General features: G+C 35.8%; 1 protein-coding gene across 6 annotated transcripts in view; it reads right to left on the bottom strand.

Annotated features, from left to right (window-relative positions):
* LOC148832878 (ATP-dependent 6-phosphofructokinase, platelet type-like) overlaps window positions 1-15,288 on the bottom strand; it is a 41,891-nt gene that overhangs the window by 7,059 nt on the left and 19,544 nt on the right. For 2 of the 6 annotated variants that reach the window (XM_088918098.1, XM_088918101.1), the window contains 10 exons: window positions 15,122-15,230; window positions 13,384-13,479; window positions 11,039-11,131; window positions 10,547-10,672; window positions 9,798-9,862; window positions 8,537-8,606; window positions 6,218-6,364; window positions 4,565-4,635; window positions 3,976-4,063; window positions 2,857-3,009 (listed from right to left, as the gene is read on the bottom strand). In XM_088918098.1, coding sequence (XP_088774224.1) covers window positions 2,857-3,009; window positions 3,976-4,063; window positions 4,565-4,635; window positions 6,218-6,364; window positions 8,537-8,606; window positions 9,798-9,862; window positions 10,547-10,672; window positions 11,039-11,131; window positions 13,384-13,479; window positions 15,122-15,230 — 1,018 coding nt within the window. Of the gene's footprint in view, window positions 1-859; window positions 1,013-2,856; window positions 3,010-3,975; window positions 4,064-4,564; window positions 4,636-6,217; window positions 6,365-8,536; window positions 8,607-9,797; window positions 9,863-10,546; window positions 10,673-11,038; window positions 11,132-13,011; window positions 13,108-13,383; window positions 13,480-15,121; window positions 15,231-15,288 lie in introns of all 6 variants that reach the window. The other 4 variants (XM_088918102.1, XM_088918100.1, XM_088918097.1 and 1 more) reach the window with 4 other exon arrangements.

The following is a 15,288-nucleotide window of genomic DNA, read 5'->3' as shown; positions in this document are numbered from 1 at the left end:
TCAGTCATTACGGGGGAAAAAGCACAGAACTGGGGGGAAATTAAAAAAGACACTAAATGGGCCTCACGGCAAAAGTTTACCAACAGAATGTTCTTCTCTATCTCTTCCAGAAAACCAAGCTAACACCACAACCCTTGTGTTAAAAAAGGCAAGAGCATAATCAAGATAAATCATCATCACCTTTCTAAATACACAGAGGAGTACTAAACGGGGAACGGTCTTAACAATATTTATGTTTCTTAGACAACAAGGACAACGTTCAAGCAGATTCTGATACTCTGACTGTCTGACGAGATCAGAGAACAAAAATACTACTGTCTTTAAAAGGCAATTATGTTTCTGGAGACAGAATCATTTTGATATCAGATGTTTTTTGACTTGCCCCACAAGAAGTCATGAGCATTCTTTAGAAAATGATTACTAGTGATAACAAATAGCAGATCACAGCACTCCTCTTGGGTGTGTTTGAACACTGTATTCGGATTAAGCATTTCAAACACGATTAAACAAATCTTGAGCAACATCTATTTTTTAATACTGAAAAATACACAACAATCAAAAAATTACACAAATTTGTATACAAATGTGCATTGAAATAATGATACCTAAAAATTATCTTCTCCATTATGTTTTAAATTATGTATCTGGTAGAGTAAGTAATTAAATAAAAGGTCAAATTCATATCATACAGGAATAATAATAATAAGAAGAATAATCTTACTTTAGAAAATTGACATGCAGAATAGGATTGTGTTGTAAAATGTAAATTTATAGCAGTTTGTGAACAGCAGTCCAGTCCATTATAATGAAATAAAGTGAACTTCACTTCATGTTGAGACACTGAAAGATTCTCCCTTACCTCCACAATGGCATTGAGGGCAGTGTCGGCACCAATACTGAAATCAGTGCCTGGCACATTGTTACTAATGGTAGCAGGCAGCATACACAGAGGGATGCAAAACTCTTCGTGGGTGGATCGTGCCTCATAAAGCTGCAGCAAACACTCAAATGCCTGAATCAGCAGTACAGATGCATTAGATTGTTAAGAAAGCTCCATCTTTTCCTGTGAGTTTTAAGAAGTGTACCCTGCTTGTGGCTCCTTCCGTGTGATAGGGGGTTTGGCTTCCCATTGGCAAGAGAGAAAAATAAGTCCCAAATGTGCGGTGCAGACACTTTTGAAAGCTTTGCAATATGGCGCCTCGGGCTTAGACAGGCACGTTCATAACCAGACAAGTAGATGCCAGACGTGGTTTAGTGCGGTTACTGTCATGTCCACACACAGAGAGAAGTGTAGAAAGCAAACAGTGGCCAAGTACAGGTTAAGGCAACATTTTACTGGACTCAGTTAAGGTACTGTACAAAACACAACTGGAACTCTAGACACTGCTCACTTACAGTACAGAGCTACAGAGGTTATGTTTGTACAGTAATTCATTTTTTAGTTTGTTAAAATGTCAGATGGATCTCATTCAGATTAATATGTAAATCTTTGATTTAAGAGTATTTAGGTCAATTATAGTTTGTGTTGCTTCTTTCAAATTTAAAAATCAAAAGAAAAAAATTACTGCAAAAAGAAAATGTAAGAATATAACCTCAATAGTAACCAACTGTTTCCTGAAAACAATGTGCAGAAAGAAACAGTATAGTAACAACAGAACAGCTCTTATAATCACTAATAATCAAGAGATCACATCTGGCCTTTTGGACCTTCAGTACAGGTCCAACCATGTGTTGATGTAGCTCATATTGCCAGGTAAAATACAGCACTTCAAAAGGTTAGAACATTTATAATTAAATGAAAATGTTACAAGTTCAAATTCAACACTTTTCTCAGTAAAATACAGTAAAATGTACTGGATTATCTAAAAAACAAATTTAATTTCGGGCTGAATGAGAATCTTGACTTATTAATTAAGGATGCTATTAAAGAAATGGATTAAAAGCAGCTCAGAAAGCTCATGTTTGACATGCTCATGGGAAAATAATACTGCCCTCCACGACAATTCAAGTTTACTTAATTTGCAAACTGGAAAAAATGAAAAGCCACCACTGTCCACATGCAGCTGCACATGCAAAAAGAAATGTGTTACTGTTATTAAAATGACAGAAGAGAAAATACAAATCTACTGAGAGGAAACGAATTTGTGCACATGGGTTAACTGTTAATAAGCAGAACAAAATGTTGTTTTAGTCTGTACATGACCACATATTTATAAAACAAGCACAGTAAGGTGCAGGCTGAACAAAACTGCAGGACAGACCATGCCACTCCACTGCATGCCTCCACTGCTACTTACCTGTGGCACCAACAGCTGTGCTTTTCTCTACCAGCTACAAAGAGCCAGCCTTCAGAAGGCTAGAGTGTCTTTCATTACCACAACCATTCATTATCATTACCAGTTCTGTCACCTGCTTTACGCTGCTTTGTAATTAATTACATCACAGTGCGACGCTACAGCCGTATGATGATGATGCAACCACACATTAAATGCTTATACATCAAATACAAAATTTGTATTAACATGTTTATACATTAACATGTGCAGTATAAACATTAACATGTTTTTGAAAACATATTGCTTAAAAAACACTCAATGTTTATAAAGTGTATTGCATCAAAACAGCCTGCAAAACGGCTCATGAAATATATCAACCATTGCTTAAGCCCCCAATCAGCTTTCTACTTTTTTAAAAAAATATGTAGAAGCTCTACAAATGCAGCCGACATCTATTGCTGGATATGATTTTTTTTTACAATGGGCTAATTGTCTTGCTGATAAATAAAAGCACCAGCGTCAGTGATCACAATTTGGCTCCTGTGGCTGTGTTAATATGCAATCTCCCAGCCAGACTTACATCAGTAATAGCGTTCAGAGCTGTATCTGCACCAATGCTGAAATCTGAACCCGGTACATTGTTGGAGACAGTAGCAGGAACCATAACCATAGGGACACAGAACTCGTCATATTTTCCCCGGGCAGTTAACAGTTCCATGAGTCCCAGGTAGGCCTGCAGGGCAGAGCCAAGTCAGTGATGTGACAGGCACAGTGTGAATCACTGGAGCTAGTGGCAAAGACATGACAGGAGCCAGAGGAAGAACCATACCTATCACAACGGACAGGGTGACACACAGAGGTACCACTCAGCAGTCACAGGGTACAAAGAAAGGAAACTTAATCAAACTAACAAATGGAAAAAATAAAAAAGAACACACATATATAAAGAGACAAGCATGAAATGAATTGAATAATTGAATACAGCTACATTCCGATATTATTTACTTTGTCTTAGCATTAATTTCTTAATTTTCTACACAATGAACTTGTCCATTTTTCATTTTTTTATGTAGGTGTTATTTGTTAGACCTACAGTTAGAATTTGGCACCACTGAAAAATTGGAAAATGAACCATGGACTAGCTCTTCTATATTAGCTTGGAAAACAAACATATAATGTCAGTCTGTAATCTGACTTCAGCTGGCCTGCAGGCAAATCCAGATAACCATTTGTATATTTTAAACATTTTGTACATTACTTTTATCAGAAATTATACAATACAGTTTATTTTATTTAAGGGGAATTTAGAGCAGGTTTGTTTAAGCCATTTTTGATCACCATGGCATGCATTATTTACAGTATATATATATCATTGTAACCAATTTTGATGTCTTTTCAAGATAGAGACTAAAAACTACAACTGCAAAAAGCAAGGAAATGGATCCGCCAACTTAATCATTACATGGTTGTAGCAGCAACCTTTTCTACACATATACAGTAAGTGTCATTTATTTACCACAAGTTTTACAGTTTTAAAACATAAGTATTTTTTTCAATCAGTGCCACTACAAAGCAAAATTATAACTATAAAACTTACAAGTCAAGTTTTTATTTTACTTTTCTGTAAATGTTCTATTTAATAATGTCAAACATTTCTCTCTTTTCATTAAAAAGGAATTTAAAAAGTTAACATGCATACCTCAAATCCCCCGATAATGAGCAAAGCATTGATGTTATGTTCTCGCATTTGCTCTGCAATTTTCTCAACATGCTTTGCGGGAAGGGTTCTGAAATTTAAAAAAAAAGTGCAATATAGTACTTCAGTCATACTTTTGTTATGTAGCATCAATAATAGGCAGCTGTCAAAGTAAAATCAGGTTCTAAGGTTATTTTCTTTAACCAGAAGAAATTTGACACATCAGGACAAAACCTTAATACTGTAAAATTCAAGTCCAGAAAAATTTACTACCAACATTAGAGCATCTATCTAATCATCCTCTTTCCAAATACTTTTTTTTCTTCTTTAAATAAAACAAGGTGGAGTAGAAACACCCAGTAAAAATGATTCACAGAATAGGAAAGCATCTTTCCTATGGAGATAAATATAATGCCAGAAAATAATATCTGCAAAATGATTTTACATTTTTCTTTCTATTAAACATATACCAAGAGGCATATAAAAATACCTGTACACTGTATATATTAGTACCATGGCAACATGAAAAAGCTATAAATTGCACATTTATAACTAACATCACTTAGTGCTGAATAAAAGCAATAACCTTTACCGTTTTGTTCCTAATAAAGAACCACCTTGGCCTGTCCACCCGCCAACATCACCCCACTTGATCTCCTTAATCTGAATAAAACAGGGCATATAAAATTGGACTTGTTATAGGAAGAAATCATAATTTCCATACATAATCTGATCACAGAAGACATGAGAATTTGCAACGTAGAACTGACCTCTCTCAAAGCAGTTATCCAAATAGAAGAAATGGAAACAGGACTTTTCCTGCTGTATCCTCTACAAGCCCAGATGACTAACCTGAAGTACCGAGAACTGAAATGGCAGGACTGTATTCAAGTATACAGGGAAGCAAGTGAAACTCTACTAAAACCTGACATATTGTAGAAAATGTACAGCACCTTGGTTCTTGACTAAGAAATCCTGAACTGAAAATTGTGGTTATTTGTGGTTTCAAGTCTTGGCAAAGTCTATATGTATCATTCAGTTTTTGATTGAAATATTTTAATATCTTATGCATCAAGACAGTCCAGCAGTTTTTCCTGGCTTAAAGATGGATTGTGACAACCATATAACTATAGAAAAATAAAACCAACTTGACAGCTATCAACATTTATAATTAAAACAATAAGTAACAAATGATACTGAATGCCAATTATTTCTCTAGAAGCAAAATAATAGAAGGGAAGAAGTACTGTACTTTACTATGTGGACTGAGATAAGCTTCTAACATTCACAGATGTTATGAAGAGGCAATTCATAACAGCTGTCACAGTGACACACTTTTATTTCTATTTATCATGTATTTTCATGAAAAAGGTGTGTCACTAACAAATTATTATATTCAGCACTGCACTGTATATGCAGGTTATAAATTATAATTTATAAATATACTGTATATGCAGGTATTATAATAATACATCCATTATAAGGAATCCCATTATTATTATTATTGTTGTTATTATTAATATTTGTTACTGATATTGTACAGTTGATCTAATATTGTTTTGCCCACGTTTGCCTTGTTTGATTTACTGTACACTGTACAAAGGCTTCCACAGATTGAATGAAAAAGGATTCTAAGGATTTGATGCACTATATCAAATTGGTATTCCAAACATGCAAATACATCTGTGACTTATTGTATATTTAAGGAATACTCTTTCTGCCTTATCTCTGCCTGCCCTGTTCTATATTTAACGTCCTGATGCTCAGTTCAGGAAGGTCAGAGAGGAATGTTGTAGCCTAGGCTACACCATAACTGGAGCATGCTGAATCTAATTGTCTTACTGTAATCTCTGTTGTTTATCTTACTGCTTGCACTTATCACTGGACACTAGCTTTACAGTAACACTATAACTAAGGTGGCATGCCTACAACTCTGGCATCAGAACTAGCATGGAGATATTACATTATTATTATTATTATTATTATTATTATTATTATTATCATTATTATTATATTGCAGGATTTGCAAAACTTGTTTACAAAAACAATCTTTGAACAAAATCAGTCATTTTTCCCTCAAAGGCTTCATCTAAAATCTGTCCCTTTCTGAAGTACTACTTACCTTTAAAACCTAGAAATGAGCAAGTGTATTGCATCACTTTATAACTCCCGCACAACGTTGACATCTTTATCACACATATTTGCTGCTGGAGGTTGAACTTTAGTTTTTCTCAAATAAACAAACCTGCCCCTTGGCAAATCCTTCAAATCCATCATTCACGGCAAACATCTTGTGCCCCTCTGTGATGCCCACTCTCACAGCGGAGCGGACAGCGGCGTTCATGCCCGCAGCAGGAGCACCCACATTCATGACGGCTACATTAAAGTTGCTCTGGTGGTAGAGGTAGAGAAAAGGATATCACTGTCACATGGTAAAGTGATGGGTTTTCTCTCTAAACACACAATACTTGACCTGAGCACCACAGGAACACTGCAATTGCTTCTTGACTCTACAATCTCTCAGAACTTGGAGCCCCTATCAATGCACTTTAACCTAAGATAGACCACTGCATGTGTGAATAGTTCCTGTATAATTCATGCCATGACAACACGCTATATGTCTAAGCTGTTTCAGGCTGTTTGTTGGGCTGTTCACATTTATTAAAGATGACCAGATGGCTTCAGTTTTTGTAGCACTCATGCAACACAATGAGGCAGTTTACAGCTACTTCTACTGTGGATTCAGCTCTATCTTGGTGCATGCAAGCAACTGGTGCAATGGACTAACACAGTATACAGCTATCATTTGGCTTTAGTGCCGTTTGCACTTTGGGTCATCAATTAATTGAATGGAAGGTTAAGAATCAATTCTAGACAGAATGTTAACACTGACTTATTGGCAAAAATATCTTGATTGTCAAAGAAAAAAAAGCAAAGCAACTGTCTCAAATAACTCTATACATTTCTCACAGTCATTTATGCTTTAAATCCACCAACAAACACAAAGGGCAAATCCTTAAGTACTAATTCATATGGCGCTCAAAATCAAGTACTGTATATTTATAAGCAGAGTAGTATCTTGCTTTTTTAATGCAGCAGCTTCAGTATGCCTTAAAGTGAGAAGCGTGTTGCTTTGCAGGGCTCTACAGTACTTCATTTTTATGCAAGCATGCTAAACTTGCACAAGCACTGCTTTATTAGGGTGTCTCTGCTAAGGGAGGTCTATGCCACTGAAGTGCACAGCACCATGCTCTAGTTGTGTTAAGAGTGTACTGGAAAATATGTACTGCTGATAAACGTAAAACATGCCACTTCCCAGAATGCTTTGGCATGTTATGTGGGTAACGTGAGGCAGCTCAGATTGTAACTGTTTTTCCTGTAAAATGTGAAACTCTTGCTGAAAAGTCCTTTTCGTGGTTTTAAATTTAAATTCTTCTGTAGTGGGAGTAAATTTGGAAAAAGGCATTATCAAAGGATTCAATCAATTTCATTCTAATAACTGTACAGCTGTGAGCAACAAATACATATTGATCAATTTAATGTATAGGAAGTTGTCTTAAGAAATGAAATATATAATATTTTAAAAGAAAAGGTTTGTCACAATATGGTTGTGGTCACTGCACTTACTCTTTTCTTATGTCTCTCACCAAAGAATTACAGATTATTGACTACAAATTATATATTCAAACTATCCATCAAATGTCATTTCACACTGCTATCAGTATAATGAATATGGCATCTGCACAATATAACAAGTAGGCCACTGAAGCCATTAAAGCCTTTTCACAATACAAAATTATAAACGAATCAATTCATCTTGATGTTGAAGTAGGTCAAAATGCAGTGCATGTTTTGTGTTTTGTTAATAAAGGAGCAGCATGCAATAATACAGTATGCCAGTACAGCACATGAGCAGGTACTGTAAAAGTGCTAGATGAAAATAAATGCTTATAATCATCAAAACTGTCAGGTACTTTCAACATTCATTTATTATTAAATAAGCAAACTCTCTTTCACTTTTTACTGGTACTAGTAATGATGCTGGACAAAAGAAATGAAAAAAGAGAGAGGTACAGTATCTATAAAAGCAACTGTGATAGTTTTTCCTGCTTTCTGAAACAAGCGCCCACTGTTCCCTGATCAAGGGAAATAAGCACAGCAGGCTCAAAATACATGTGTCAGCCAGCTTACTGTCTCTAGGCCATGCAAGGGAGTGCTAACTGTAAATGAACTAAAATCTATTTGGCATCTAAAGCTGAACTATTGTACAAATTAGTACGTACTATAAATTCAGAGTCATCCTGATAGGCACAAAGAGCAAAAACATTGCACTTTTATTAGTCTCACAGACACACTCAAAAGACACAACAAACACATGTACTGTGTCAAGCACAACTGCTGATGGTTTCCACAAAGTATCTAGTCCTTAATACAAAATTAAAGAAAATCCTGAAAAGATACAAATGTTGAGTTAGAATTTTCAAGAAATAAATATGTTTTTAAAAAGAACATTAATTAAGAAAGAAAAATGGATCATTTTTTCTTATCCATTTTGTTAACTTACATGTGGAAGTTCAGATTGGGGTTTCCGGTGAGCCAGGAGTTTGTAAGTATTTAAATTGTTTTCAAAACTCCTGTGACAAATGAATGATAAAAGCATAATCTGATTAAAACATCAAACATAACAAAACTTTTAATATAATCCTATTGTTTCCATAGGAAATTGTTTTTGTAAGTCTAGTAAATTTCTATTTAAAAATATACAGGCCACTAACTTTTTAAACTTCTAAAAACTGCAAAACTCCTTTAAAACATTTTTACTTGGTTCTCTTTCAGTGCGGAATTCAACCTTCCTCAGAAAGTCCCTGTCTAAAGCCTGGATTTACGAGTAAACTTACATTATCAGTTTCTAAAGATCATGATCAATTAAACAGGTGGTTTGGTCAATTAAGCAATTTAAAAAGTCAGAATTGCCTTTAGTTCTCAAGGACTAGATTTCCTTTCATTGATCAAATTGCATGCTTATTTGATCAATGACCTTAACAATTCTTCCCAGTCTTTATACAAAAGGTGATTTAAAACAACCTATAAGAAGAACTAGATAGAGACTCTCCAGGATTAGACCCCTGGTTTGGAAGACAAACTGTATCTCCACCTATGGTAAGAGGTTTGGGGATTATTTTTTCAATATTTAAGCAGAATATATTTCTTTACTGTAATACTGTCATAGTGCATATGCCACTTGAAAAAAAAAACAGTAACAAAAGCTTGTGTTCAAAGGACAATAATCAAAGAAGTTAATCATTCACTTAGAGTTATAAACCTGACAATGTGACACACCAACGGGTTTCATTCATTGTGACACAAACACACCCACAAAATTCACTGTTTCTCAAAGCTACTCTTTAACTGCAACAGGCATCCCAAATGTAAGAACAATGTGTAGAATTTAAAAGCTGGCACAGCAGCTATTACCTTTAGTGGACTACATTTACAGATTTATTCTCTCTACAATGTCCAAGGACTGAAACAAATTTTTTTTGTTTGAATAAAATATCAACCAGTAGATGTTTTCATTGCTATAGGGAAAGCCTCTACATTTTGGGCTTGTTAGGAGCACAGATTTTCTAACGCAACAGATGTATTTACAGCAAAACGGAAGCAGGCTGTCGAAATGCTGTGCTGATTTTTTTTCACTTGGGTAGGCCTATTCTAAGTCGCTCCTCTGAGCAGACTGTGGTTACATCATCTTCATGGGAAAAGGAAAAGTCTCTGCAACCGTTATTAATGCCTGGTTAAAAGCACAGGCCCTGGCTGTACTGTACCTGCCACGTAGTCTGACAGCTTCCTCAAACTTCTTCTCATCCATGGCTTTTTGTACCTCTTGGGTCTGTACAAAAGAAGTCACGGGAAGTGAACATGTATGTACTGTGTGTTTATTTCTACAGAGTGCAGCAGTTTTATAATGTACCAGTTTTCTACACAACAAGTTGGAATTACATGGTATTAAAAATGCGGTCTGAATAAAAGCTTTTTTTAAATACATAAAAGTGTATTCTACCATGTACCATGCAGGTTGGCTCACTTGCCATTTTTTAAATATTCAGAAAAGGAAAACCTTACTACATCAAACTTGTCTATTTATCTTTTCAAATGATGCTTTAACATTTTCCCTTAATTTAAATTGCATCGAGAAATCAGCAGCAGTATAACAAAAGAAATCATAGAAAGAGTCATAGAATCACCTGATGTAAAACTAAAATCATTTTAGTAACTGTAGAGCATTACAGCATTAAAGCATGTTATATTATCTCACCCAGTTAATCCAGAATGTCAATGTTGAGTATGAAATCACTCAAATTAACCTGTTTTAGGTACCATTCTGTCAAGTGTTTTATAAAATGATTCACAAAGAACACGCAACCAGTACTTGAAAAAAAATAAAATACAAATCCACTTTCACTATCTGTTTGCATACCAAGGCAGTCTATTGAGAGCTGCAGCTCACACAGGCTCCTTTATTGACAAGTAATGAATGTACCCAAAGACAAACTGGTTACAGTCCAAGACTCACCATCTGTACACACTCCATAAGCGGCAGTCGGACTGACTGGTTTCCACACAGAGAGACAACGCAGGCTGGTGTGTCAGGTGATGCTTCTAACAGCGCAAGCACAGCCTCTACACCCATTCTGCTGGCCTAGAATTAGCAGGGAAGACATGAGAACAAAATAAAAAGGTCTACAACTTTACTTCATTTCACATATAAAACAAACTTACATGTGATGATTTAACAAAACTACCGTCACTAGAACAGAACAGATTAGCTTTACAACATTCAGATATTATAAAATACAGCCAACTGAATGGCAAGAAACATAAAACACAATATTGATTGCAATTAAGCAAAAAAAAACTAAGCTAAGACTGAAAACATTTATTGAACCCTTTTGCTCAGAATAGCAAGTTCTTGTCCTTTTGTTCAGGCCACATATTCTGTGGCCCATGAGGAGCCATGTTAGAGCACTGCCCTGACAGTGTGATAGATGTGAGCGTTTAGACTTACCAGAATTCTGTCAAAGGCAGAAGGGGTTCCTCCTCTTTGGACGTGCCCCAGGATTGTCACTCGGGTATCAAACCCAAGACATTTAACAACAAGCTGTGGGGGAGGTCAAGGATTTTGTCATTAGCTCTTAGTTCATCCACTGGTTAGCATGACAGACACCAGGCTGGGGTGATGTCTGTAAGCTGTTCAACTTCATTGAACTCACACTGGTGAGTATCTATAAATGTATCTATTATAAATGTATCTATAGCACAAAACCCACTTTCTGGTACTGTTCATTATATAACACCTAAAACACAGAGGAGCATGTTAAGCCAATCAAAGTAGCTACAGCTGAACAGCTTCAGAATCAGTGCTGAAACCACCTTTTTTAATTAAGGCAGTTCATAGCTCTTTCCTGTCTTTTCCTATGATTGTCAAATGGTCCAATTACCTCCCAAAAGGACCAACTGTTGAAACGGTTCCTTAAACTCTAAGATCTATTGACGCCTGGGCTGTATTTACTGTACGCCATTGCTTACATTGCTTCATTCAGATATACTGTAGGTTATGTATTAACCAGCTTAATATTGTTCTTGTTTAACAAAGCAACTTAAAGTTTCAAACAACACTGTAATTACTTAAATTAAAGTTCAAATGTAAATCTAAAGTTGGTCATATCTGTAGCACATGCTAGAAATAAAACAAATACTGTCTAAAACAAAATATATTTTCTCTTAATATTATATGAATAAACAATTATCCTTTTTAAAATATATTCGGTACCAGAAAAGACTGAATAATCATTGCTAATCTTCTTCACCCTGACTTCATTCAAAGGTGTCTGGTACTATGTGTGTTTAGAAATACAAAAATAAATGGCTAAAAATAATAATACTGATATTTTATCTTTCCAAATTCAGAAGTTCTCACAATTTTATCTCTATGCATGCAATCTCATATCAATCATTAGAAATGGTCTTTTCTACAAAGGTCTTTCAAAGACAGAAATTAGGTAAAATTCAGGAGATACTGACAAGCCCCGATCATATGACTAAATAAATGTGACTGTAAATGAAGTGCATTTGTTTATACAGTAAGTTTGCTTTAAACTTGCTTGATATGAGAGATCACTACTTGGTGAAGTCAGACCCACCCATCTCATATTTTTTGTACACAAACCTGTACAAAAGGGTTATGTACAAGCTATAGCACTAAATTGTTAGCATAGCAAACACTGGAAAACAATCACCCTTTTTATACCCTAGAGACCGTGTGTAGTTGCGGAGTTTGGGGGTTGTCTTTCTCCTGAACTTTCATAATTCACTCCAGTTAAAGCTGCTTTTAGCTGCAGGTTAAAGGAAAGTATGAAAAGAAATGCATGCAAAATTTAGGAAACTTGTTGTGTTAGTGCAAAAGAGGTAGATTTTATTTTTTTACGGAGTTTTTTATTTACAGATTCTTACCTAAGGCCTTCTATTGCAGAGTTTTTGATAAAGAAGAAGATGGCAAGATACAAGCAGGACAAAGTACTGTGCACATCACTAGTTCAACTCCTGCAGGACCGGAATGTGCAAACGTGTGATCGTGACACACGGAATAATGCAAGGTGCAGAGAAATACAAAACTTAACATTGTGTCAAGACAGCTGTTTATGTTGTACTGTAGTAACAAAAAGTGAATGGCTCACATAGAAAAACAGCTGTGCACATTACATTATACATAAAACTATGGTTTTGGAGCTTCTGTTGAACTACAGTATGTAAAAATAAATAAAAAGGAAAATACTCTGCTTTTAGTAACATTTTCCCATGGGAGATATTGAGAGAAAATAAAAGCGTATGTAACAACATGCAGGACTCAGGAAGCAGTGACAGAAGCTTTCTTACCAAGCGCACACTTGAGCACTCCAGAGTGAGCAGTGAAACAGAAAGAACTTGCACGCAAGGCAGCGGTCAGTGCAGGAGCTGTACTGTTAGGTGATAAGTACTTACATCCTTAATTTGTTCTGAGGTAATTGGTTTGTTGCTAGAATCAATCGCCCCCTCTGCTACAATAATGATATTCAGCCTTTTCTTTCGAGCACGGTTCTAAGAGGATAAAAAACACATGATAGAAAAAAACACATCTTTGCACAGGCTCTTAAAAGTTGGATCACCTTTCTGCTAAAAAAGTGCCATGCCCCAGGGGTCACTTTTCTTCGGTGACATTTCTGTCTTCATTTTATTAGCCCATAAACTGTAAACTGAGATTGGTTCTCAGTTATTCAAAAGAGCTGGTTCTTCCTCACTGGGGATGTGACTATTTTGCAGTTGTGCTCCATACTTCCTTTCACCTGATGCTGCCTGGCACATTGAGGTACTCACATCCTTCACTAAATTGGATGTAATAGCTTTTCCATGTCTGTCAATGGCTCCTTCCGCAACTATGATAATGTTCAACCTTGAACCGCGGGATCGGCTCTAGACAATGAGAAAAACACTGCAGGATTGAATGACCTTTACGAGTATGCCATTGAAAGGAAGGGCTTGCCACACACCCATGGGACTAAACCAATGGAACATTCAGGATGAGACAAATGAGCATCTTAAAATGGCTACGTAAAAAAAATGGACAAGGAATAATGGAAAGCATAAACAGTTAAGCACTTAGAATTAACCGTCTAAAAGATCTAAAAGATTCATATCAATTTCATTTCATAATCTATATTATTATGCATTTATATCTAGTATCCATAAGGTCATTGCAAACAGTCAAATATTTTATTGTACTCCAAAGATAAAGGAGTTGAATTTCACACAGGAAAACATATTTTTTACCAGTACATTTGACTCCACTCAGCTTTGAAAAGCCTATCCAGAAACTATTTCTGTTGGCCACTCAAATCATAAACTATGCAGAAACAGTACCTGAGGAACAAATGTAAAGGCATATGAAATAAAACATGTCACATAAATGGAATATCTGATTACACTAACAGCTACTTTAAGGTTATTTGGCTACATAAAGGAAAACGGCTTAAGAATTACATGTAATTACATGTACTACTATGACACACAATTCCATGTCATTATATCATACATCATTTTATAAACCTATTTTTCTCTTCAGAGTTTTGAAGAATTAAAGAATATGTAAATACACTGGTCTGAAAATCTGCAGCCCAGATGAATTGCTACAGAGTAGCATTAGTCTCAGAATGCCACTGAGGCAATGTAGGCCAGCCCTATGCCAATGCCCTACTTTACTGATGTCCTTTAGTAGAAACATGCTGATGATGTTTCAGCAGTCTTGACTAGATTACTTCTCAAGACAAGTGGTACAGTATGTGTCATTTTTATTCATCCTTCCATGGTGTAACTATCTGTCCTTTAATACAAATATATTAGAGTTTTTAATACAGTTTTTTTGTCAAACAACAGAGAACCACATGCACTATGTACACCCAAATAAGCTCAAGATAAATGTGATGTTTACCTGAAGGAATATCATCTTATTTTCTATCTTATACAAGGCTGAATTGAATTGGGTACTAAGAACAAATCATACAGAGCAACAGAAATCAAAGCACAGTGTTCACAAAATAGTATTACTTTATCCAAAAGAAAGAAGCAGAAACTTTTTAACCTAAATTTAAACAACTGAATGGGACTCAGCTTGACCTTCGGGTAAGTCCACAGTGAGCCCACAGGCTGGAGGTCAAATTAACACTGCACAATGCCTAGACATGCAGAGCAAAAATCATCTGACCAGAACAACAGTTTTCAGGCCTTCTTCCTCATACTTGCTTTACAGCGGCACAGTATAAAATGAAAACTAAACTTGTTTGTCCACAAAGAGATTCAATGCACACATGTCAGGTATAAACTGCTTAGACTGCTTGTGTTTACTGTGCTTTTTGCTTCCAGTGACTGAAGGACCACAGAGAACATCTGTAGACAATTAACTCATTTACTGGAATTATTTGTATATGCTTCTTATTTTCTTGTTGATAATGGAATTAATAATGGAATACTGGAGTTTTACTTTAAGGATAAAAAATCAAGTAGTTCCAGTTGCATGTTCCCTCCTATTAAAGAACATTCAAACATGCTCAGTCATTACCTCTGACAGTTTCTGGCACATCTGCTCCTCCCAGCCATCTTCAGGGGGCATCTCGGGAATGAGCACCCAGTCCGCTCCACAGGCTAAGGCACTCACTAGAGCCAGATATCTATACAACAGTGAACCATTTATTCAATGCAGTTCAATGCAATTCAAAAAGCAAGATC

Source organism: Atractosteus spatula, chromosome 6 (genome assembly GCF_055471065.1).
Source record: "Atractosteus spatula isolate fAtrSpa1 chromosome 6, fAtrSpa1.hap1, whole genome shotgun sequence".
Lineage (NCBI taxonomy): Eukaryota > Metazoa > Chordata > Actinopteri > Semionotiformes > Lepisosteidae > Atractosteus > Atractosteus spatula.
The sequence above is the reverse complement of the archived record's forward strand: the minus strand, read 5'-3'. Positions and strand labels throughout refer to the sequence as shown.